The sequence below is a fragment of the Carettochelys insculpta genome, chromosome 1 (genome assembly GCF_033958435.1).
Source record: "Carettochelys insculpta isolate YL-2023 chromosome 1, ASM3395843v1, whole genome shotgun sequence".
Lineage (NCBI taxonomy): Eukaryota > Metazoa > Chordata > Testudines > Carettochelyidae > Carettochelys > Carettochelys insculpta.
In genome coordinates this window covers 211,241,413-211,267,174 of record NC_134137.1, presented here as the reverse complement: position 1 = coordinate 211,267,174, position 25,762 = coordinate 211,241,413, and the positions used below count along the sequence as shown (strand labels likewise).

Sequence of the window (25,762 nt, the reverse complement as noted above, 5' to 3'; positions counted from 1 at the left end):
TCAAATTTGACCACATAAACTGTTCATTAAACATCTGAACACGTGGGTTTTACCCACAAAAGCTCATCACCTAATAAACAAAATTGTTAGTCTTTAAGGTGCTACAGGACTGCTTGTTTTTGTGGTGCTACAGACAAACACGGCTACCCCTCTGAGACTACTGTTCATTAAATAGTTATGAAAAGTGAAAAAAATCAGCCTGTCCACAAAACTTTATAGCAAATAAAGAAACTAATACTCACAGAGAGATAGCCATGCTAGTCTATATACTATCAAAACAAAAAAGCAGTCCAGTAGCACTTTAAAGACTAACAAAATAATTTATTAGGTGATGAGCTTTCGTGGAAACAGACCCACTTCTTCTGATCATAGCCATAGCAGAACAGACTCAATATCCTCTGTTCCTTAAATATTGAATCTGTTCTGGTACGGCTATGATCTGAAGAAGTGGGTCTGTCCCACAAAAGCTCGTCACCTAATAAATTATTTTGTTAGTCTTTAAAGTGCTACTGGACTGCTTTTCTGTTTGATAAACAATATTTGTGTGTCTGCACAGTGAGAAAAACTAGCTGTTGGGCCATGCCCACTAATTCTTGCAGAGCTCTTTCATTTCTGTGTAGAAATCTGGGCTTGGGTTGGAGTCCAAACCAAGGGCGTGAGAGCGTGGACTTTAGCCTGAGCCCATAAATTTATACAGCAACAAAACTGCCCTACAGCCCAAGTCAGCAGGCAAGGGCCACCCGAGGATTTTTCTGTGCTGTAGATATACCCATAGGTCTCCTTCCTATCACTTCAGCAGCACAATACATCTTAGTCTTGTATAATATCATTCATGCACTTGTATCTCAGGTTCTCTACATAAACAAATAGTACAGATTAACATGAAATCAGAGGTGGAAGAAAATTAATTAAGGGAGACAATATCTTTCAGATAAGATTTTGAAAGTAAGGGAAGCTGGCAGGACCTAGGAAGGGTGAAGTTAATCCATCACTTAAAACATGATCTCTCCCATATTTTTCATACTGCCCAGATAAATCTGCCCTTACTTACGGTGACAGCTTGTGGTTGAGAATGACAAACTAGTAGCAACAACAACAAAAAAAGGTCCAAAAACATTAGCTTGCATTTTGGTTAGTAGTACATTGAAATGTTATTCATAGTCACAAAAAACCTCCCAATGGGGCATGTCTGATGTTTAAAATATGTTCTTCAGTCTTCATATCTTCAAATGCTTTCCTTCAACAAAAATAATTCATAATTTTCCCCAAGTAGACTTAATCTAGCTCATAGTCATTTAAATTTGTTTCGCTTTCTTATGCTCCTAGCCTTAATTATTCAGCTTTTGCTGCTCCTCTCCAAGGTTTGACGTTGTTCTGAGCAGTGCTTTGATCAGAGATGGGGAGGCAGTGTTTCCTAGAATATGACAGCTTCAAATGAATGAACGTGGAAGATAACCAATATGTGATTGCTAATATCCATGCGTGAACATGTTCAGACTTAAGTGAAGCCCTTTGGAGCATATCATAGGAGAAGGTATATTTGCATTCCGACTGCAAGTGACCCCGGAACATGTAATGTCATGGTGTTGAGCAAGGTAAAGAGACGCTGTTGCCTGGGCTATTTCTTCACACAAATGGTAGCATATTCTGTGAGTTCAACTTCCACATCCTGCTCCGTTCTCAGGACCTTTTCTACTCTAGCAGAATGGTTTAGTGACGCATATACAAGGACATCTTGGCTCACCATTGAGGGCGAGTAGGAGCCAACAGAGGCACTCTCACTGGCAGTGCCTGAGGCTGCCTTGCTACTGTTCCAGTGAGGGACATGATTGTCATAAATGGTGCTGTCACCCGATTGCTGCTGCTGGCTAGCCATGGAGCAATAGTAAAGTGCAGATCCATCACTGGGAACAGGCGTGGTGTTGTCGGTGTGGGATGGAGCACCTGTAGGCCTGTTGAGCTGTAATGGAACAGAATGGGGGTCAGTTCTGCATGGAACTGTGTATGAGAGGTGAGCAGGCTGGTCAACGCACACATGAGATATAACAAGAGATGCAGTATTCAGTTTCATTCAGGTAGGATCACCACTACTAAATTGTATTAAAAATGATGAATAAATGTTGGAGCAGAGGTAGACAAACAGGTTCCCTGGAACATACGTGGGGATAACGCACCCAGTTATGGGCTAGAGTTAAAAATCATTGCATCTTTAGCTTTTCTCTACCTTTTTCTGCCCTTCAGGGTGAATTTGAATATCATGCTACAAAAGCTCTCCTAACTCACTTGTTCTGTGCCTCTCACTTCCGTGGCCTACCCCTGCCCATCACCCGTCCAAAGAGTCTTGCATTCAGAATTTGTCCCCATCCTTCCATCTCCTAGCATGTCATATTCTTCATTCTTCACTATATGTTTTCTCTTATCTGGCATCTCTGTCTGCTTACAAGCTTGCTCATGTGTTTTTCTGAAGAAACCCTTTCTAGACCCTGCTTGCCTATCCACCTGAATTCCATCTCCCTCCTTGATTGGGGCATCTGTTCCTGCTGTCTCAATCTCCTCTCCTCTGGCCATTCCCATTGAATTCCATGCAGGCCAATTTAAGGCATTTCAACTGCTCTGGGGCTTCCCCTTAAAAGTTTTACATGATCTCATGCTAGCCACATTTAAGGACCATTTTTCTTTACCCACCTTTCCCACTGTTATTTGACACTTCTCCCTGGGCTTCAGGTTTCTTCTTCTCTACCATATTTCTGTTTTTCCACCAGTATCCTTTCCCTTCTCCTTTTATCTCATCAGGGTTTTTCCCTTTGTTTCCTCCACTTATCCCCCTGTAGTCTCTCACAAGGCAAGCTCATGCAGTCCAACAGTTCCATCTAGTCACTAGGTGGGTGATTCCCTAATCTCTTGTCTTCCCCACCCCATCATTCCTTTTCTTCTTCCATGTCTGTCCTTTCTCCAAATCTATCAGTTCCTCTTACACATTTTTGAAATCTATTCTTCCCCCTCAGTCCTTCCAACTTTTTCTGCTCTCACCTTGCCTACTGCAATCTACTCCACATTGGCTGCCTCTGTTGTTTCTAGTCTTCCAACAGTCAGCAGAAAGTGATACCACTAACACCATCTTCCTTTACTTGCGACTCTGATCAGATCACTGCCACGACTCCTCAGCACTTTGAGGTATTTGAATATCATACCAATGAATACATTTGTATTGTTTCCTTGTACTCGCCTTTGTATCCAGCTGTTTTCTCACTTGTCTGAGACAATAAGATCTTTTGGGAAGGGACTGACTTTTTTTCTTTCCTGTAACGCTGAGAACAATGAAGTCCTGATCGGTGACTGGGTTCCTAAGTGCTATGGTAACACACATAGCCTTTTTAAAAATTCCTTTCTCTTTTTATGTCAATTTCAGGCTCCTTGTCCTCACCTTCCCTGCATTACACAACTCCAGCCTTACCAGGTCTTCTTCTTCCAGGCTTTTCCACTCCCCTTCCCACTATCTGTGTTCCTTCAGGGTTCTCGTCCTAAAAACCCTATCTGTATCTTCTTTGCATCTTCTTCCACACTTCTCGAATACTTGGAAGGTCATCTCTCTGTCCCTTCATAGCCTTACTCAAAGTAAATTTCTTCCACTGTTTCTTACACAGCTACACATATAGCATATGGATTAACAAAGCAAAACTATTTCACTTGGAGTTTGTACCTACAGCATACGTGGTATTACATGACCGAAGAGTATTCTTTTTTAATTAGACAACTAGCTCCTTGAGCTAGGGACTGTCTCCCTATATGTGGGTACAATACTAAGCGCACTGTCAGCACACATTAATAACACAGGATACGACAAGGTTTGGTATCACAGAGCTGAAACACACCATGTTCATTTTCTTCTGTGAAGTTACTGGAGTGGTCTTGTGTTTCACTGGAAAGGAAAAAAAAAGAAAAGATGGTGTCTCAATAAAACAGTGAGAATTATCTTTCTGTTAGTAGTAAAAAGTTATGGATATCAGTAAAATGCCCTTTTTCTTACTGAATACAGCTCAAAACATGAAAATCCAGTCAGTGTGTGCCCAGATTGGATTCAGAAAGGTCTCTTGTCAAAGTATAATAAATTCTACATTTTACTGGGGAATATGACTGAGTGTTCTAGAATGTGTCTATGACCCTCCCATAATCCCAGAAATCTGAAAAAAGTCTCCGTAGCATATTGAGTGTGTTTGGAGTGGCAGAGATTATCCTGGATTAACTGGCAGAGAGGCAATTCTAGTAATCAGCAAAAACACACTAGCCATAAGCATCAAACATGTAAAACGCTCAATATACTTGAGCAATCTAGTTGGCAATTTTAGTGCCTTTCCCTGGAAAAATTCAAAGCATTTTTCCAGGATTAAACAACGAACCCTCAGAAAGGCACTGAGAAAGAGGTACGAGAAATTAGCCACTAATTGTCACCACTGAAACTACAATGTAGTGGAACTGTGGGTACCATTTCTGAGGTGGAATATAGCATCTTAATAATGGGCCATGGTACTACATCTTAGAAAGAGAGGAATAATGTTATATCCAATTAAAAACAAAAGGGGAAATTAGGGAAGCAGAATGTTATTATTTGGCGTGTGATCAGGATTGCAGGATTAATGCTCCCTCTTATCACAGAATCATAGAACTATAGAATTCAAGGGTTGGAAGGGACCCCCAGAAGTCATCTACTACAGCCCCCTGCCTAAAGCAGGATCAACCCCAACTAAGTCATCCCAGCCAGGACTATGTCAAGCCAGGACTTAAAAACCTCTAGGGATGGAGATTTCACCACCTGTCTCAGTAACACATTCCCACCCTCCTGGTGAAATAATATTTCCTGATATTCAACCTACGCCTCTCCCTCTGTAACTTCAGATCATTCCTCCTCGTTCTGCCATCTGTCACCACTGGGAACAGTCTCTCTCCATGCCCTTTAGCGGTCCCTTTCAGGAAGTTGAAGGCTGCAATCAAACCACCCCTCATTCTTCTCTTCTGCAAATTAAATATGCCCATATCTCTCAGCCTCTCCTCATAGGTCATGTGCTCCAGCTCCTTAATCATCTTCATTGCCCTCCGCTGAACCTGCTCCAGAGCATCCACATCCTTTCTGTACTGGGTGGCCCAGAACTGGATATAGTACTCCAGATGTGGCCTAACCAGTGCTGAGCAGATGGGAACAACAACTTCCCTAGATCTGCTGGAAATGCATCTCCTAATGCACCCCAACATGCCAGTAGCCTTCTTGGCTACAAGGGTACACTTTTGACTCATATGCAGGCTCTCATTGACTATAATCCCTAGATTCTTTTCTGCTGCACTGTTACTTAGCCAGTCGGTCCCCAGCCTGCAACAGCGCTTGGGATTCTTCCATCCAAAGTGCAGGACTCTGCACTTCTCCTTGTTGAACTTCATCAAATTTCTTTTGGCCCTATCCTCCAATTTGTCTAGGTCACTCTGGACTCTATCCCTACCCTCCAATGTAACTGCTGGACTCCTTAGCTTAGTGTCATCTGCAAATTTGCTGAGGGTGCAATCCATCCCCTCGTCCAGGTCATTAATAAAGACGTTGAGCAGTACTGACACTAGAACTGATCCTTGGGGCACTCCACTTGAAACCAACCACCAACCAGACACTGAGCCATTGACCGCTACCAGCTGGGCCCATCCATTAAGCCAAGTTTCTATCCATATTAACAGTCCACATATCCAAACCATACTTTCTTAAATTATGGGAAAGAATGTTGTGGGGGACTGTATCAAAAGCTGTTATGAAGGGATCAGTAATGATCACAAATAGTCAAGACCGTCCTGTTTAATGTCTGTGAAATTGTGGTGGTGGAGAGGAAGAGCAAGCAATCAAGTCACACCATTTCAAACTATTGGAGCAGTGAGTTTTTAGGTTTGGGTATGTTCTTGTTTCATCCCAACCTTTCCACTAACACTAGATGATGGAAGCATGTGGGACAAATAAAACTGCCAAAGAATCATCATCATAACTAGCTAGGCCTTGGCCACATTCTAGCTCATTTGTCAGTTGGGGATGGTTGTTCTCAGACTTTTTAACAGTGCTTAGAGAAGAGATGTTTTTAACAGTGGAAACCAGAGACTAGCAAATGACTCTGCCCCCCAGAGGGAAAAGGAGGAACAGGCGGGGGTACAAGAGCTCACCTTTGTGCCCCTGCAGACAACACAACAGGCATAAGCAGCCAAGGATGAGGAGGCACAATCCCCCCAGAGATGATAGGATATAAATAATCCACTTCTTATTGTAGGTCCCAGGTTGCTGAGGATCTCCTGTGGCATTAGTGGCATCTGCAAATTCCTCTGAGATTTGTTAGTACATGGTATAGGATGTTGATTGAATTATTCTGAACCATCTAATTAGTTCTTAATTTCAATTTACCAATCATTCACTCAGCTAACTGCACATTGTTAGAGTAACTTGAATTAGTCTAGTTTTCCGAGTATTGTAATGTATATATTATTAACATATTTAGCAAATTGCGAGAGGTGAAAGCCTGGCAAAAATTCATAGGGGGGCTGGGATTAGGGGCTGCTCAGATTTTCTGCTCTTCTCTTTACATATCCTGGACTGTTTGCAGCTTACAAAAACCTAACTTGAGAGGTTCTGTTTTATTTTTTTCTCAACTAAACTCAAAGCCCAATACTTTCAGAAATGGGGGCTGAAAGATGCGCTCCTCATTCCAGACTTTATCACTAGCTTAATTTTCAGACGTGCAGAGAACCTAGCAGCTTCTGCTGAAGTCTATGGCTACGTCTACACGTGCAGCCAACATCGAAATAGCTTATTTTGATGTTGCGACATCGAAATAGTCTATTTCGATGAATAACGTCTACACGTCCTCCAGGGCCGGCAACGTCGATGTTCAACTTCGACGTTGCTCAGCCCAACATCGAAATAGGCGCAGCGAGGGAACGTCTACACGTCAAAGTAGCACACATCGAAATAGGGATGCCAGGCACAGCTGCAGACAGGGTCACAGGGCGGACTCAACAGCCAGCCGCTCCCTTAAAGGGCCCCTCCCAGACACACTTGCACTAAACAACACAAGATACACAGAGCTGACAACTGGTTGCAGACCCTGTGCCTGCAGCATAGATCCCCAGCTGCCGCAGAAGCAGCCAGAAGCCCTGGGCTAAGGGCTGCTGCCCACAGTGACCATAGAGCCCCGCAGGGGCTGGAGAGAGAGCATCTCTCAACCCCCCAGCTGATGGCCGCCATGGAGGACCCAGCAATTTCGACGTTGTGGGATGCGGATCGTCTACATGGTCCCTACTTCGACGTTGAACGTCGAAGTAGGGCGCTATTCCTATCTCCTCATGAGGTTAGCGACTTCGACGTCTCGCCGCCTAACGTCGAAGTTAACTTCGAAATAGCGCCTGACGCGTGTAGACACGACGGGCGCTATTTCGAAGCTGGTGCCGCTACTTCGAAGTAGCGTGCACGTGTAGACGCAGCTTATAAGAGCTGCTGAGTGCGCCACACTTCTGGAAATTCTGACACATACAAAAATGTCCCAATGTGGAGTGAGACTAAGGGGCTTTGGGTTCTCTTTAAGAGACAGCAGGAGGACCTCTTTTGGTGATGAGGTCACAACTGTGCATTATTGGTTACTGTTACTTAGCCAGTTGGTCTCCAGCCAGTAACAGTGCTTGGGATTCTTCCATCCTAAGTGCAGGACTTCTCCTTGTTGAACTTCCTCAAAGTTCTTTCGGCTCAAACCTCCAATTTGTGTAGGTCACCCTGGACCCTATCCCTACCCTCCAATGTATCTACTGGACCCCCTAGCTTAGTGTCATCTGCAAATCTGCTGAGGGTGAAATCCATCCCCTCATCCAAGTCTTTAATAAAAATGTTGAGCAGTACTGACCCTAGAAAAATTTATGCTGCTTAACAAGTTTGACATCTAACAGACTCATAGGTTAAGGTCAAAATACTTAGCATACGTACTTAATCTACAATTATAATTTTAGCAATATATATTAGCTGCGTCTACACGTGCACGCTACTTCAAAGTAGCGGCACCAACTTCGAAATAGCGCCCATTGCGTCTACACGTCTATATTATAATTTATAATATAATATAATATAATTTATATATTAATACGTCTATATTATTAATACATTATCGCGTCTATATTATTAATACATAATAAGAGTATTATGTATTACACAGTATGACAGAGTATTCATTTCACACACATTAGATCACAAAATCTTTTACACTATGCTTGTGTGTATAATTAGCTTCTGTCTAACATGTGTTGAAAAATTCATGCATGGGGTGGGCTGCAGCACAGGATTCCAGCATAGGTGATGGGCACTTAGTTCCAAATAAAACATTCAAGCTATGGTGTAACAGTAGTTTAATGATGAGGTTAAACATTATTCCTGTATGTACAAAAAAAATTCCTTCCCATACAGTCAGATAAATACTAGATAGTTCCTCTATTTTATGAGAAAAGATCAGAACTTACTTGGTGGATCTGTGGAGTCATCTGTAGCCACTTCTGAAAAAGAAAAGCATGACAAAAATTGAAACAGACCTGAGAACTTTGTGAACTTTACATACACAACAAGCAACCTGACAGTGAAGCCCCCAGGACTTCTACATTTGATTAAGGGAAACAACAAAGCAATGAAGAAGCCAGTTGGAGGAACGGTGCCGCACTTGTCTCCTAAGCCTGTGTGAGTAACGCATGCACATTTTATTCAGCAGCCCCAGGACTGGGAGTTGCTGGATATTCAAGTTTTTGGATCACAGAGAGAAATACCTAGCAATGTGTAACACTAAAGAAAAACAACATTAGACATTAAGAAAAAACAAAAATATATGCAGAGTACTTATTTACCAACAACGGTGGTATGGTACGTAAACTTTACAGTATGTAAACTTATACTGTATTTGCTGTAGTTATTTGTATTTAATTTCACTATTCTGTACTTATGGAAAATGTAACTCAATATTTACTTCTGGTTAAACTGCCAATTAGTTGAGAGTCACAGATAACAGAATCCCGCATATGAAAGAGTTTACTGCACTGTGTTGGTCTTGTCCACTATCATGCACCTTCTTGCATCTTGAGTGATGCACATAACTTCTGACCAGACTTTACCTTTCCTGACCTTCCTTGTTTTTGACTAACATATTTCTTAATATCGATTGAACCTCTCTGGTTCAGCACTCTACACATGCCCTACTTCGACGTTCAACTTCGAAGTAGGGCGCTATTCCCATCCCCTCATGGGGTTAGCGACTTCGACGTCTCGCCACCTAACGTTGATTTCAACTTCAAAGTAGCGCCCAACACGTGTAGCCATGACGGGCACTATTTCGAAGTTGGCGCCGCTACTTCGAAGTAGCGTGCACGTGTAGACGCGGCCGAAGTCTCCTAAACATTCTTATTTCTCTCACTCTGTTTCTATTACCATCTGTCTTCCTTACAGATCTCTTTAAGACCATTAGGAACATATCAGGAAGGACCCAAGAGAATCATGAAAATAAAAATGCAGTTATGTGGGATTCCATTAAAGGTTTATCTAGTCTAAGCTGAACCTCTCTCCAGCATTTCGATGTGGTGCTGCCCAACGTCGAAGTTGAACGTCAACGTTGCCAGCCCTGGAGGACGTGTAGATGTTATTCATCGAAATAAGCTATTTTGATGTAGCGTGCACGTGTAGACGTAGCCTTCCTGGATTATTTCTGTACCACTGAATGGTGTGTTTGCAGAACCAGGCTTCCAGCCAAAATGAGTTTTTAGCCTTTGGAATCAGCTCTGATAATCAGAAATTCCTTTACAACTAGCTCTAATGCTTACTCTAGCTTCACAACTGTCCTCTAATGCTTACCTTGAACGTCAACCTTTACTACGTGGCTCTCACTGCTTAATCTGCCCACAATAGCTCGACAACGATAGAATCCACTGTCATTTTGATGAATCGACAAAAATTTCAGAACAAACACATTCTCTTCCATCCAAGCTGCGTTTCTTGTTGGCTCATCTTTCAGAAATAAGCAGTCCTGCCCTTCTATCTTGCACCAGTTCATGTGTGGCTTTTCTGTGCAGTACTTCACTGGACAATGTATACTGAGAGTCCCCCCAGGTTCGCTCCTGTATTGGAAACCTCTTGTAATCTGAAGTTCGACTGTGCAGTTCGCAGTCACATCTCCTGGAAGAGAATCAAAATCTAAACAAATATAGTTGTTTTGTCTCTCCCCCACATAACTCTATTTCTATTCTTTTCTGTCATTGCCCATTTGCTGCGTGGTCTGCTTTCATGAGATGGCCTTATGATTTCTATATGGATCACTGATAGAAGATAAACCTTAGATTATGGGTTCATTCTTCTCATGGGAGACAGAACTGGCTCTTACAGCAAACTGGTAATGTGAGGCAACCTTTTGTCCATTGGATCAAATCTAACCTAACTGTGACCAGGAGTTGCTTCCACTACAGTAGGTCAAGAATTCTCTATCAAAATGATTTTGGATGGAAAATGCAGTTTCTGCAAAATTGGGACAGACTTAAATTTATGCTAGTTGCATTAATGATGAGCTGTGCGTCTCTAGACTGAGAAATAAAATTTATGTTCTATTAGATTATTTAATTCTTTATTTCCTTGTTTTTCTGGTTTTCTGTTGGGTGTGTGACGTATAGTGTCCCTTAACTCTCCCACAGCTTAGAAGTTTTGTGCATTAATAGAAAAATAGGAAGCATTTGCAATCTGTCTTCATTTCACCCATAGAATTGTCCTCCCCACCCCGCCCTGTCCCGAGGCCAAAAAGAGGAAGCATCTGATCAACTTGACTCCATAGCAGGGCAGGACACAAAGGTAAACTGGTCTGTATCTGTTGCCTGCAAAGTGTGTGGTACAGCCTTTGGAAAACTGCCACAGTATTTAGCAACAGTGTGACATGAACATGAATAAACTGGATTACCTCACATTCCAAGCAAAGTTAAGATCAATTTGAAAGAGGAATCCAGAGTTTGTGATAGGTACAAAGTCAGTGCACACAGTTAGGCCTGGTGATAGCAGGCAGGGGAGCAAAGGGGGTGATTACCCCAGTACTAGTTGATTCTAAGGGGCCCAGACTCCAGGTCCTTTACATCTCCAGGGGAATGCTGTGCAACTGCCCCCAGTGATTGGGGCCCTGAGTTCCAGGCAACACTGAGGACTGGGGGACATGGCGTGCTTGCTGAGCAAATCCTGCCCTTTCTGCCCAAGGCCATGCCCCTTCCAGGAGCATGGAGCCGAGCCCCCAGGGACCCAGCTTGACTGTCAGCTCACCTACACACAATAAATTGTACTGAAGTGTATATGTACTCAAGTGTGTGCAAAGCAGATAAACTCAAAAAGCTTTTGATTTAGTCCTCGCGGTACATAGAATCATAGAATCACAGGGTTGGAAGGGACCTCAGGAGGTCATCTAGTCCAGCCCCCTGCTTCAAGCAAGATCAACCCCCACTTAGTCAACCAAGCCAGGACCTTGTCAAGCTGGGACTTAAAACCCTCGAGGGATGGAGAATCCACCACCTCTCTAGGCGATGCAATCCAGTGCTTCACCACCCTCCTGGAGATGCAGTTTTTCCTAATATACAACCTACACCTCTCCCTTTTTAGCTTCAGACAATAGCTCCTTGTTCTGCCATCTGACACCACTAAGAACAATTTCTCTCCTTCCTCTTTAGAGCTGACCTTCAGGAAGTTGAAGGCTGCTATTAAATCATCCCTCAGTCTTCTCTTCTTTAAACTAAACAAACCCAAATCCCTCAGCCTCTCCTCATAGGTCATGGGCTCCAGCCCTGTAATCATTTTTGTTGCCCTCCACTGAACCTGCTCCAGCACATCTACATCCTTTTCATACTGGAGGGCCCAAAACTGGACACAATATTCCAGATGTGGCCTCACCACTGCCGAATAGAGGGGAACAGTCACGTCTCTAGATCTGCATGAAATGCTCCTCTGAATGAACCCCAATATGCCATTAGCCTTCTTGGCTACAAGGGCAAACCGTTTACTTATGTCCAGCCTTTCATCCTCCATAACCCCTAGGTCCCTTTCCACTGTACTGCTGTTTAGCCAGTTGGTCACCAGCCTTTAACAATGCTTGAGATTCTTCCATCCCAAGTGCAGGACTCTACACTTCTCCTTTTTGAACCGATTTCTTTTGGCCCACTCCTACAATATATCCAGGTCACTTGGGATCCTATCTCTGTCCTCCAACATATCTACCTCTCCCCCTTGCTTTCTGTCATCTGCACACTTGCAAGCATAAGCCATTACAAGTGATACACAAATGAGTCTAAACTAGAATAATTTGCTAATCATATGAGCTGGAAAGAATGTGAAAATGGCACTAGGAGCAGTTGTCTGAAGTTACAGAAGAAGAGGAGTAGGTTGGATATTAGGAAAAACTAGTTCACCAGTAGGGCGGTGAACCACTGGAATGCATTGCCTAGAGAGGTGGTGGATTCTCCATCCTTAGAGGTTTTTAAGTCCCATCTTGACAAGATCCTGACTGGGATGATTTAGTTGGGGTTGATCCTGCTTGAAGCAGGGGGCTGGACTAGATGACTTCCTTAGGTCCCTTCCAGTTCTGTAATTCTATGATTCTATGATTCTAGTTTAGACTCTTTTAAACCCACTGCTGTGTAATCTTACCCTCACATAGTGCTCCTAAATTTGGAATCCTTTTGTCAGGATGAAGGGACATAATTATGGGCATTGGGGTTTGGGTTGCCTTGCACCTCATTTTTCTTTCAGGCTTTGTTGCTACTTTGGGATTTACATGTGATGCTGAGGCTTTGTTTAGTAGTGACACCATGCTTCCAAGATATAGTACATACAAATAAAGATGATTTTTGCCTCAAATAGCTTTCACTTTAATAGTGGAGTTCAGTTACTGTCAACTGTGTTTTCATGTTAGTTTTTTTAAGGCACACAGAAGACATTGAGAAAAGGTGCCTAGAAATAAAAGAAACATGGTAATATTATAAACATGCTATCTATGAATCTGTTGTTTTAATATTCTCTGGCACTCACATACACATATAACTGTAACCATGCATACAGTCCTAGTCCCGTGGATCCCAACAGACTTAAATGTATGCTTTTAAGGTAAGCACATGTGAAAGTATTGGAAGGAATGGAGCCTAAATCAAAAAGTTAGATCACCATCTATGGCCGGGGCTTAGACCTGTCCATTTCTGAGGAAAGGAAAACACAGATAGGCAGTTCATGTGTAGGACATACAAATACCGTAACAGCCACAGATGGCTGATGAGTCTGAAAATGGAAACAAAGAGCTAGAATTAGAAAGCAGAAGTTTCAACCAGAATGATAAAAACTTCTATAATAGTCCTCCGGAAGTGCCTGCTATGATCACACCTTGCCAGCAGTCCTTTCAACGCTATCGCTGAGTGTGAGAAATGGTTGTATCAGAATGTTAACTTTGGTGTATAGTTCTGTATGATACCAGTAACTCTGTCTGATACAGCAGTGTACTTGATGACTCTTCCCTAAATACATTAAATGTGTTATCCTTCACCCAAATAGCTGTCCATGGACAGGGACATAAACCAGCTCTCCTCCTGCCTACACCATCTGATCCTTCCTTGGACACAGCTTTAAAACAAACACCAAGTATTCCTCACTACATTGGCATCAGCATCCAAAGCAACGTTGGTATATTATTTCCCTGTCTTCTCCTGAGATAGGTCCTGATCCTCCAGTGATCTTCCTAGGATCCATGAAGATCTGCCCACAAGGGCTTTGCTGGAGGAATAGATCTTTAGGTCTTGAGCTCCTCAGTGCAGGGATGTGGCATTGTCTGCAAATCATTGGGCACCTTTATGGTGGTGTAGAAATAGAAACATCACCATTCACTATTAGTCAAGGAAGAATCACCTGATAAGTGTTTCAGAAATTCTCCCTAAAGGATGATGTATGTACCTGAGGGACTTTTTTGAAAGCTATGAAAACAGAAAAGCAGTCCAGTCACACTTTAAAGACTAACAAAATAATTTATTAGGTGATAAGCTTTCGTGGGACAGACTCACTGCTTCAGACCATAGCCAGACCAGAACAGACTCAATATTTAAGGCACAGATAACCAAAAATAGTAATCAATGTTGACAAATCAGAAAAATTATTATCAAGGCGAGCAAATCAGAGAGCAGAGGGGCAGAAGCGGCGCGAGGGAGTCAATAATTAGGTAAAGCAAAGTTTGTTAAAGAGCCCCTGTAACGAGCTAGAAAATTGTCATCCTGGTTCAAACCACGTGTTAATGTGTCGAATTTGAATATAAAAGAGAGTTCAGCAGCCTCTCTTTCCAAAAGGCTGTGAAAATTCCTTTTCAGTAAAACACACTTTCAGGTTATTAACAGGATGGCCCACTCGATCAGGAATACCATCCCTGATGTCACCACAGCCAATCTGGTGTCTGACCTCTGTAACTGACCTCCACATATATTTCCAATTTGGGGACAATTTATACCTCCAGATTAGTGGAACTGCTATGGGCACCCGCATGGCCCCACAATATGCTAATATATTTATGGCTGACCTGGAACAACGATTCCTCAGCTCTCACCCCCTATTACCCCTCCTTTACTTACGATACATTGATGACATCTTTATGATTTGGACCCATGCTATAGAGACTCTAGAAGAATTCTACAGAGACTTTAACAATCTGCACCCCACCATCAACTTATGCCTCAACTACTCCACACGATAGATACATTTCCTGGACACTAAAGTACAAATCAAGGATGGCCTGAATGGTACCACACTCTACCGGAAACCCACTGATTGTTATACTTACCTACACGCTTCTAGCTTCCACAGTCTATACCACAGGAACTTTTCCTTGCCTGTTGCCAACTTTGTCCACATATCTATTCTGGAGATACCCTCACTGGACCTAACCAGGTTATTCCCAGAATCACAGGAACATTCTCATGTTCCTCAGCTAACATCATGTGCCAAAAACGCCCAGATGTTTTGTATATTGGACAGATTTCAAACTCACTTAGACAAAGAATTAATGAACATAAAACAGACTTAAAAACACTCCTGATTCACAATCCTGTCAGCCAGCACTTTAATGGAGTGGGCAATTCTGTTAATGACCTGAAAGTCTGTGTTTTACTGAAAAGGAATTTTCACAGCCTTTTGGAAAGAGAGGCTGCTGAACAGTCTTTTATATTCAAATTCAACACATTAACGTGTGGTTTGAACTGGGATGACAATTTTCTAGCTCATTATTGGGACTCCTTTACATACTTTTCTCTAATTCTTGACTTCCCCCGCCTCCTTCTGCCCCTCTGCGCTCTGATTTTCTTGCCTTGATAATAATGTTTCTGATTTGTCAACCTTGATTACTATTTTCAGTTCTGTGTGCCTTAAATATTGAGTCTGTTCTGGTATGGTTATGATCTAAAGAAGTGGGTCTGTCCCACGAAAGCTCATCACCTAATAAATTATTTTGTTAGTCTTTAAAGTGCTACTGGACCCCTTTTTCTGTTTTCATAGTATATAGACTAGCATAGCTATCTCTCTGTTTCTTGAAAGCTGTTAATGGCTCTGATTGTGGCAAAGACATGTGAATGAGTGTAGCTGGGTTCAGAACCTCAAAGAGTGTGATAATCTATCCTCCTGAATAGGGTTTGCCAAGCAAAAGCCAGTAAGAGGAGCTCTTGAGCCAGCAGCAGTCTGACTGAGGCAAGTTTGCATTGAAATTGAACCATACATAAACTTTCACTTTTGCTGCTTGTGCCATACCTGCTCTGAGACTGAGTACTTCATTTTGACGACCAACTGTAAACAGCCTACATACATGATCACCAAGGAAAATTCTGTCCCATGCCCAACCTCCTATAAACTCCCTGCAATGCTACCAATTAAGACAGACGGTGCCATCCACACTTCACATGAATGTTTCAGTTGCTTTGAACTTACAAAAATTTTCATTTCCAATGAGAGTTCTCATGCTTTGTCTCATCCAAAAGGTGATTTTTTTAAAGAGAGACTTTGAATAAAATGCGCTCATCTGCTTCTCAGCAAGGAGAATGTGATTCACATTTTCCCCTCTTTGGGGGGAAAAAAAAGCATGTGTGTGTGACACTACAAAATGTCTTTATCTTAAAATTTGAACTACAGAGTCCTGTTTCTTTAGGCAAGGCACCAAGTGACCAATGTGGTCAATGTACTATTGATTTCAGCATTCACAGAAGTGAACTGCCCCTGGCTGCAATGCAAGTATTTAATTGCTCATTCAGCATCACTTGTAGGAAACCACAACAATTAGGCTTGCTGCAAAATAAGAGTGCTGGGGAGGCAAAACTGACTTCCCGCAGTTCAGAGGGATTGCTCTCCCTTGGCCACTTCTTCAGCCCATAAGCTGGAGCAGTCATGATAAAATTATGCTTCACTTTTACATAGTGCTTTTCGTCAGCAGACATCAACACACTTGACTGAAGAGTGAGTATCATTATCCCTATTTCATTGATGTGAAAACTGAGGCACACAGAAGGGAAGTAAATCACCCAGGGTCTCCCAGTTGTTGCTAACTGTGATCCGTAAATGCGAAAAAATGGCCCCATACACTGTTTTGTTTCTATGCTGCATTATGTTAGCCTGAATAACTTCTGTGCGTAAAGCTTTTTTAAAAAATTCTTCATTTTTAATGTTAAGGATTCAGTTACTACCTAGCCTGAAAGACTCTATTAAAGAGCGGAGAGATAGTGCGATGATAACATGCTGAGACATATGAGTGAACACACAATGAAAACTGAGGTACTGCAATGCAAGACCATTTTGGACAGACCATTTAAAACTCCTCCAGTTTTGGATACTACCTATTTAACTGCAATCACTTAACACTTGGGACAGAGGAAGCCTTTCTTCATATTTTGCAAACTCTCTCTTTCAGATAAACAATTTGAGCCTACAATGAATATGTTTTGAGGCCTCTCTCTTCCACAAAGCTGGTGAAAATTAGAACAAACATACCAAGTTTTCTAAGGGAAAAACTGAGCAATTAAGAAAAAAGACCTCTGCAAATATTTTAGGCCAATTTTTGGAAGAAAAAAAAAAACCTTTGTAGCTTCCCTTTAAAGAGCAGAAATGGGCCTCTCACCAGGGCAGAAGTGGTCTGAGGTAAGCCTTGCAGTTTTGCTTTGCTTTGATTTAAGCACCCAAATAAAACATATCATCCCAGAAAGTGGGAGACGTTATTAACCAGAGTCCAGGGCAGGGGTTAGAATCCAAAGTAGCAAGCAAAGACTTTTTATTTTCAAATTTGGTAAACAAAATCAATAATCCAAGAGCCACAATGCATGTGAATAAGACATGATTAGCAACACAATCAAAACACAGACAGAGTATCATGTCCCACAATGCACTGCATTTCGAGATCACATATTGTTTGCTATTTAGCTATGATTTGTTCATTGTTGGGCTTTTCGATGGTCACTGTTTATCAAAAATAATCAGGAGGGTTTTTTTTTTACTTGGCAATTATAGCATTGGGAACCACAAAGAAGTCCTTAAAGAGTCGGGAGACACAGGTTGCAGACCTCTGGTCCAGGGTACCCATTAGCAAAAGGAAACTTGGACTCTAGTGCTGTCATACAGAAGTTATACATACTCTAATGAGCTTTACTTCAGACTGAATCCTAAAATCATAGAATTCTAAGGCTGGAAGGAACCCCAGGAGGTCATCTAATCCAGCTTCCCGCCCAAAGCAGGATCAACCCCAACGAAATCATCCCAGCCATGACTATGTCAAGCCAGGACTTAAAAACCTCTAGTGATGGAAATTCCACAACCTCTCTAGGTAACGCATTCCAGTGCTTCACCACCCTCCTGGTGAAATAGCTTTTCCTAATATCCAAGCTACACCTCTCCCTCTGTAACTTCAGACCTTTGAGAACAGTCTCTCTCCATCCTCTCAGGAAGTTGATGGCTGCTCTCAAATCACCTTTCACCCTTCTCTTCTGCAAACTAAATAAGCCCAAATCAGTCAGCCTCTGCTTGTAGGTCATGTGCTCCAGCCCCCTAATCATTTTTGTTGCCCTCCATTGAATCCTCTCCAATGTGTCCACATCCTTTCTATTCTGGGGGGCCCAAGCTATACTGGGGGGCAGGGTGGGCAGAATGATACTCACATAATAATGCTCACCTTCCTTTTCCTTCAAGAATATGTCTTGAACATTTCTGCCTGTTTCCTGTGCTGTGGTTTATAAATAGTTAATGCTATTCATGTAACTAACCAACTCCAGAAATTATATTGTAGATGTGTAAGTGCATGGTCATTCAAGAATCAGTAGCTAAGGCCTTGAAAAAGCTGGCAGTTCATGTCTTGAAAAGCTAAACTGGGTGGTCACAATGAGTATTTGGATGTCAGATTTGAAAGAGGACAAAGGAATCTATAAAATATGTATTGTTTATACATCAAAATAGTCCTTATAGTTCTCAAATGACTTGTATAGCAAAAAAGCAGTGACCCTTTAGATCGTTTGATTGCTGTAATGTTTTGGATAGAGAGAGCCAAATTTCAATTTCTGGCAACACTGAATTACCCAGAAATAAAGTTAGTGTATCTTTCTAGTCTGTCACTGGGATAAATATCTCCTCTCATATGAATGCACATGCCATGACCTCACTGAGAGGAAAATCCTTCTTCCAATGATTTGTACTTTAAAAGAGTCTATATTTTGTTTTGTTTTGTTTTGCTTTGTTGTTTGTTTGTTCACATTAGAAATTAAAATCTTGTTTGCCTTCATTTAGTTTTGGGAAAACACAAAGGAGAACTGGAGAATTATACATGAGATTAATCATGAGGTGGAATCGGATTGAGATATTTCAAGAATTAACAGCTGATGCTAGTTTGCCTCAGAGTCATGCAAGACTCCATCAGCAGTGATGCCAAGACCCCTGCTTCTCCCTTTAAGAACCATGCCTGGCCAATAGCTCGTTTTTACCTTTTATTTAAGGAAAAGAACAATGCTATGAACCCCTACTTCTATTCTGGGGTACTGGTTAAGTGGGAAAAGCAAGTCCTCCTGAGTTTTCCAGTACCTTAGTGGTCTCCCAATCGAGTACAGACTAAATTTGATGCAGCTTAGTGTCTAAGAAAACATAAGGTAGCATTTGGTGGCTTGTGTTGTACTCAAGGTCAGTCTAGAAGATCCAATGGTCCTATATGGCCTAAATTCTAAGAAATTATTCATATTTCTAAGGCAAAGCAAAAGCAAGAAAAACATTGTTTAGAAAAATTTTGAGCTATGTCTAGCCATATAAAGAAGCAGCAGAGGATACAAACCAAAGTTCCTTGTTAACATTAAGTTTGGGACAAAAGTTTAAAGATTAGGTAATCTTGGAAAACCAGTTTGCCATCTCTCTATCTGAATGTGTGTTCTTGCTGTGTAAAATCTTCATACGCTCAGCCCTGGTCTACATGACAAACGTATGTCAGCATAACTATGTTGCTCATAGGCGTGGAAAATAGACACTACAGAGCAATGCAGTTTCACCAATCAAACTTTTAGTGTAAACAGCACTAGGTCAATTGGAGGGCTTCTCCTGTTGATGTACCTACCCCAGGCTTTTGGAGAGGTAGCGTACCTGTACTGATGGGAGAAGCTGTCATATTGGCAAAAGTAGCATCTTCCTTCACCACTACAACAGCATTCTAGAAATACCCAGGCCATGTCTACCCTACAAAATTATGTTAGTCTAACTCACATCACTGTATAGTGACCGCAGTTATTAAATCCCTTGTGTATGTGTGCACTTGGCTTCTTGTGTCAGTAGTCCATGTACTCCCCAAGAGCACTTGTACCATGTGTGTTATCACTGTAGGGTATTGTGGGATGGCTTCTGAAAGCCAGTAGCAGTAAACATAAGCACCACAGTATCTACACTGACACTGCACTGATCTGATTATGTTGACTCTACAACTGTATGCCATTTGGGTAAGTGGCATTTGTAAGTTAGCAAAAGATATGCTTACACTACCAAATTATGTCAACCTCAGTTATGTTGACATACAGCTACCACAGTAATTAATCTGCTTTTGCACATCATAGAATTATAGATCACTAGAAGTGGAAGGCACCTTGAGAGGTCATCAAGTCTAGCCCCCTGCACTCACAGCAGGACCAAGCAGCATCCAGACCATCCCTGATAGGTGTCTATCTAACCTGCTCTTAAATATCTCCAGTGTTGGAGATTCTACAACCTCCCCAGGCAATTTATTCCACTGTTTAACCACCCTGACAGCTAGGAAGTTTTTCCTAATGTCCAACCTAAACACTCTTTGTGGAAGCAGTGCGTGACCTCACCAAGAGCACTTGCACCGATTTAACTTATGGGATAGGGTTTTGCAGAATGGCTTCAGAAAAACCATAAGAGTTGATGCAAGCAATGTCATCTCTACACTAGTACTGTGTCAACCTAACTGTGTTGACTGAAGTGCCAGACCCCTTGTTGATGTGGAGTTAAGTCAGAATAGTGAGTAAGTCATATTGGCAGGAGTAACAATTTAGCATAGATGCTTGGGCTATGTCCACATGAGAGGGTTTTTCTGACAAAACTGGGCTTTTGTTGAAAAACCTGTGACGCATCGACATGTAAAATTCACTTTGTCAACAGACTGTCAACAAAACATGGCACATTTGCTGGCAGCATTGTGCCTCTCCACGTTCAAGCATAAAGCCTTTGTCGACAGTTTCCTGTTGACAAAACAGCTGTGTAGATGCTCTGGGGCCCTTTTGTCAACAGACAGGGCTTCCAGTTCACTGGACAGCCCTGTTTGCTGAGCTTCCATCTGGCCATTCTGTCAAGAGAAGGCTGGGCAATCTGGCTGCACTCTGTTGACAAAGTGCATTGCTCTTTCAATTTGCTTTTGTGTGTGGATGTGATCTGTCGACAGAAGTTTTGCTGGAAGATTTCTTCTGATGTTCAGTTCTGTCAATAGATGCTTCTCACGTAGACATAGCCTTAAGGAGTTAGGTCAACATAGGTTGCCTTGTTGATTGGCCTAACTCTGTGGTATATGCCAGGCCTCTTAGAGAACCCTGCTTCATCAAGAGCCAAATTTAAGGGAAGATACTTCCACAGCTAGGTGAACATTAGCTGCTGCACATTGATCTAATTCTGTAGTGCAGACCAGGCTTCATAAAAAGGCAGAGTTTAGTGCATAGGGTTTTTTTAACCTGTACTTCACACTTCTGCCCCCAGAAGGAGATTAGGAGATGGTCTCTCTCCTCTTTATAGTGAAAAATATTACAGTCCAATCACCATTCAGCAGGTATGGCATTTAGGAAGAAGAGAAGTAGGTGAAATAAAATTTTAAAATGATGAGAGCTGATTTCTTTTAATTAAGCATCAAGTTTCTATGACATGTAATAGAACTAAAAGATTTGCTAACACAAATTGCCCTGATCATGGTATAAAGCAGTGATTCTCAACCAGGGGTATTCAGAGGTCTTCCTGTGGGTTATCAGTTCACCTAGGTATTTGCCTAGATATTTACAAGAGGCTACATAAAAAGCACTAGCAAAGTCAGTACAACCTGAACTTCTCAGGTCTGGCACTCCTTCATCTGGCAACATCGGTAATCAGTCATGATTTTAGTTAGCCAGGTAACCACTTATCCTGGGTGGGCCAAATTTCCCTTGGTCCCATAAAGTTTGTTTCCAGACACCAGTCCTGGCTCTCAGTGTTTTGTGCTGTTATTTGGCTGTAATTTACCCCAAATGTCCTCTGAGCCCTGTAAGTAGTGGAAGTGTTGGTAATTCTGCTAGACAATATTGACCTCCTGTGGTATGACTGGTTCTGTGATTCAGCTCTGGTCAGGTCCCAAGGGTGCCGAACTAGAGAGGTTCAACCTCTACAAACTAAAATCGCATACAGATAATGACTTGTTTATATTGCACTACATGCTGAAAGATATGTACAATATGTACATTACAATTGATTTATTACACAGTAAAAATGAGAAAGGAACTAATTGTTCAGTAATAACTGTGACACTTTTGTATTTTCATGTCTGATTTTGTTAGCAAGTGGTTTTTAAGTAATGTGAAACTTGGATTATGCAACACAAATCAGACTCCTGAAAGTGGTACTGTAGTCTGGAAAGGTTGAGAACCAATGGCTTGACCAATATAGAGCGGCAGTGAGGTCTACTAATTTGTTATGGTAGTATGTTTAGTGCTGAGGGCCATACAATTTCACTTTACAATTAAAAACTAGGATTGAGAGGGCGGGGTTCCTGGGCAAATCTGACTCTGCTCTTATCTACAGCATAAGGAAGGGGAACCAAAGAGAGGAGAATTGCAGAAGACACACTTCTAGCTGATTTCCTTAATGTTTGGAGTGGATTAATGGATAAAACACAAGTGTGTACACTTTGAGGCTCCCACCAGAGAACTGTCCCTGTGATGTTGCACAAATGTAGTGGACAGCTAAATATCCATGATGATATTGTTTTTAAAAAGTAACAAAATACTCCAAATACTCTACATGGCTGAGGTGTTCGTGTTCTTACATACTGAATTTTTGCTTTTTTTTCCATTAATTTTATGAGGGCAACCTTAATGTTTCATCAATGTTTTTCTTTATATACAAAGAGAAATGTCTTGTGAATAATTACAGCAATTGGTGTATGAAATTCACCTTCCCACTGAGGTGCCTGATAGCTGTGGCTGTGTTCTGGATGGCGAAAGTTTTCTGCAAGGCCATGCCAAACATGAAAACAGATCACTTGGGCAGCAACTCGATTAATAAGGGTTTTGTTTAACAGAGGTTTAGAATTGACAGAGGAATGTGCAATGCAGCCATGCTGGTATGAACCAAAACCCACATGTCCTTCATTGTTTTCCATCTAACCTTTCCCTTTCCCTGGTTTTAAGGCAATCCTTTTGGAAGGACTCTGTTTCAGGGGGACTTTTACAGGATTTTGTGCTGATTGCCCCAGCAGTTTCTTGAAAGCGGTAGCCCCTGTGCTCAGACTGGGTGGAGAAAAAATACACTTTCACGTCACAGAGTTACTGAGGTTCCATTAGGCTAAAAATAAAACAGGTATACTGAGCACGTTCAGAGACTTTTCCACTTGTTTGTAGTTTTGTGCCTGTGAGATACTTTTCTCAGATTCAAGAAAGTGTACACTCCTCTCTGATGACTCTCCTACATCGTGTTTCTAACATGAGCTGCCTGTGTAAGGACAAAAAAGGTCAGTTTTTGCACGTGTTGGGGGGCGCATTTTCCATCTTATGTCAAAAATGGCTGATGCAATTCCGCTGGAACGCTTCAGACAAGTCCACCATGAGGGAAAGAGCAAGCACAAGAAATTCATTTCCAAACCGTGAATGTGTCAGTAAGTTACAACTGTAGAAATCCATGGGGTAATAATGGAGAATACTTTGCACATTTCAGCCCTGTGTAATATTTCTGCTGCCTTTCTGCTATTTGGGTGAGATAAAATGCATGTTGTGTAAGGCACCTTCCAAATATATAAAAAGGGATGGACCCTGCTTTTAGCAGTTCCCAGTCAAAGGACAGATGGAGCATGATAGATGCAGGTCAGAAAAGGTGGAACAAGAATGCCAGATTCATTATAGCCCACCTGACAGAAATGGATTTTTAACAGATTTAACTGTGGAGAAGGTTGGGTCCTGGCAGATAAGTCTGAAATGTTCAGACTATGGAGAATAAGGAAGAGAAGAGAAGAGAAGAGGAGAGAGACTGGACCTTCTCAGCCATGGGACGATGGTGGAGTAATACTAAGTTCAACAACAGAGGTTTAGAAGGAAAGAGCAGACTCCCATAGAACCCTGCAGGAGATAGTCAGTAGTTGTAGATGCTCCCGGAACCTTTGGGGTACACAGTTGTTATTTTAAAATGGGTAAAACACAAGGTACTGAAAGATTCAGTGTCTTGCCCAAGGTCAGGTCACACACTGAGCTGGGGTAGAGCCAATCAAACGGTTCCCGGTGTTGAGCTAACCCGGCACAGGGTTATGTCCTTTACCCCCCCACCTCTGACTTTCCCATGATCTGTGGCTAAACTGCTAATGACATACACTTCATCATTGTCTCATTCTATTAATAGTTATTCATTTTACATCAATATTTTTATTGCATCACAGCACGTACTGTGTAGTATATCATAGCCATGGTGACAATACAATTTTGAGGTTAACCTAGCACAGCTATTCAAAATCACTTCAATGCTTACAGCATATTATGGGCAGAATTTCACACTATTTTGGACGAATGGAATCATAGACTTGGGATCTAGAGGTTCGGGAGGGTGTAGCAGCACCCCGGGCTCTCATCCCTGCACCCAGGGACCTGGCTGCCATCCTGCACTCCTGGGACTCTGCTGCCAGCTCTGCACCTGGGGTCCCAGCTGTGGCCAGCCCTGCACACCAAGGAGTCTGTGGCCAGCCCCAGACTGGGGGCTCTGCTGTCAGGTTTTGCCTGGGGTCCCAGATGCTGGCCCTGCAAGCCAGGCCTTTGCTCCTTGCCTTAGCTGTGGTGTGGTGGGGTGCAGTGTGGTGCAGTGTGGTGTGGTGGGAGGTTATGTCAGCACCCCCCACTCTTAAAAATGTTCCTGCACCAATGGAATGGACCAACCTAGACTGAATTAATAGTAACAAACCAATGAGAGGCAATAAGCAGCTTTAATGGATGTGCTTATCTTTCTCACTATTGATTTTTGGGTTTTTTTACACACAAAATTGAAGGACACATTTCAAGGGTTATGCTCAAGTTTGAGACACTCCAAACCCTCTCATTCCACAATCACCCTGGGCTATCATCTGCTGTAACACCATTAACTTCAGAAAAATTATGCTGGGTGAGTTAGGCCTGCTGTCTTTATAACACACAAAGACTGACTCTCCCCTAGACTGCTATAAGTCAGGAGAACCACTATTACAATCAAGAACGTCATGAAAGAAAATGAGAGGAAAACCATACCCCTTATTTTTTGGGACGTCTGAGAGAGGCTGGATTGCTCATTACTAGGTTTGGGCATGCAAGCACTCTGAAAATAATCTGGGATGAGGCCACACTGGGTAAAAACCCAGGGCTTTTACTGAGGCAGTTGGATTTTCTCCTTGCACACTTGGTACAGGCTTTCTTCGTGAACTGGAAAGATCCCAGTCCCAATGAGTGAATTTTAGTCTAGACAGTAATCTAGAGGCCTAGTTTTAATACCCATAATCCACTTGCTTTTTATTTTACTGTATTAGTTTCCTGTCCTATAACTTATTCCACCATCACCATATTTTCCTAAAATGAATTTCTCCTCACCCAGGCTACACTGAAAATCCCTTGAGTACAAATTTTTCAATGAAAGAATGTAACCAAATTCACATTAGATTGATAAACCACCTCTTACCAGTAGCCTGACAGTTACCCAGACGTAGCGCCACAAGAAGAATGTGAAGCACAATTCTATTCGCCCGCATGCCTGGAGGAGCCTTCATTTCATTGGCATGGTGGAGATGGGAGAGAGTCCTCTGAGCCTAAAGACGTGAAGTTTGTATAGCCACCTACAACCTTCTGTGATTGCCCATGGTGTCTCTGAACTGATTCTCTTGTCTGAAGAGCTCAGATAAGGAAGGAGGTTGGGGGTGGGGAAAAGGGCGGGGAATTATTTCTGTAACCTATTATGCAAAAATCTGACAAGTTAGGTGGTGAA

General features: G+C 42.1%; 2 protein-coding genes across 2 annotated transcripts in view; one reads left to right on the top strand and one right to left on the bottom strand.

Moving 5' to 3' along the window:
• Positions 1-25,762, top strand: part of ZNF654 (zinc finger protein 654) — a 192,284-nt gene that overhangs the window by 53,121 nt on the left and 113,401 nt on the right. The gene's annotated exons all lie outside the window — the stretch shown is intronic.
• Positions 1,619-25,547, bottom strand: BTLA (B and T lymphocyte associated). Its single transcript, XM_074983508.1, has 7 exons — positions 25,460-25,547; positions 9,890-10,210; positions 8,514-8,550; position 7,911; positions 6,187-6,340; positions 3,873-3,919; positions 1,619-1,960 (listed from the first exon to the last, which is right to left on the bottom strand). The coding sequence occupies exons 1-7, from the start codon at positions 25,545-25,547 to the stop codon at positions 1,619-1,621; spliced, it is 990 nt and encodes a 329-aa protein (XP_074839609.1).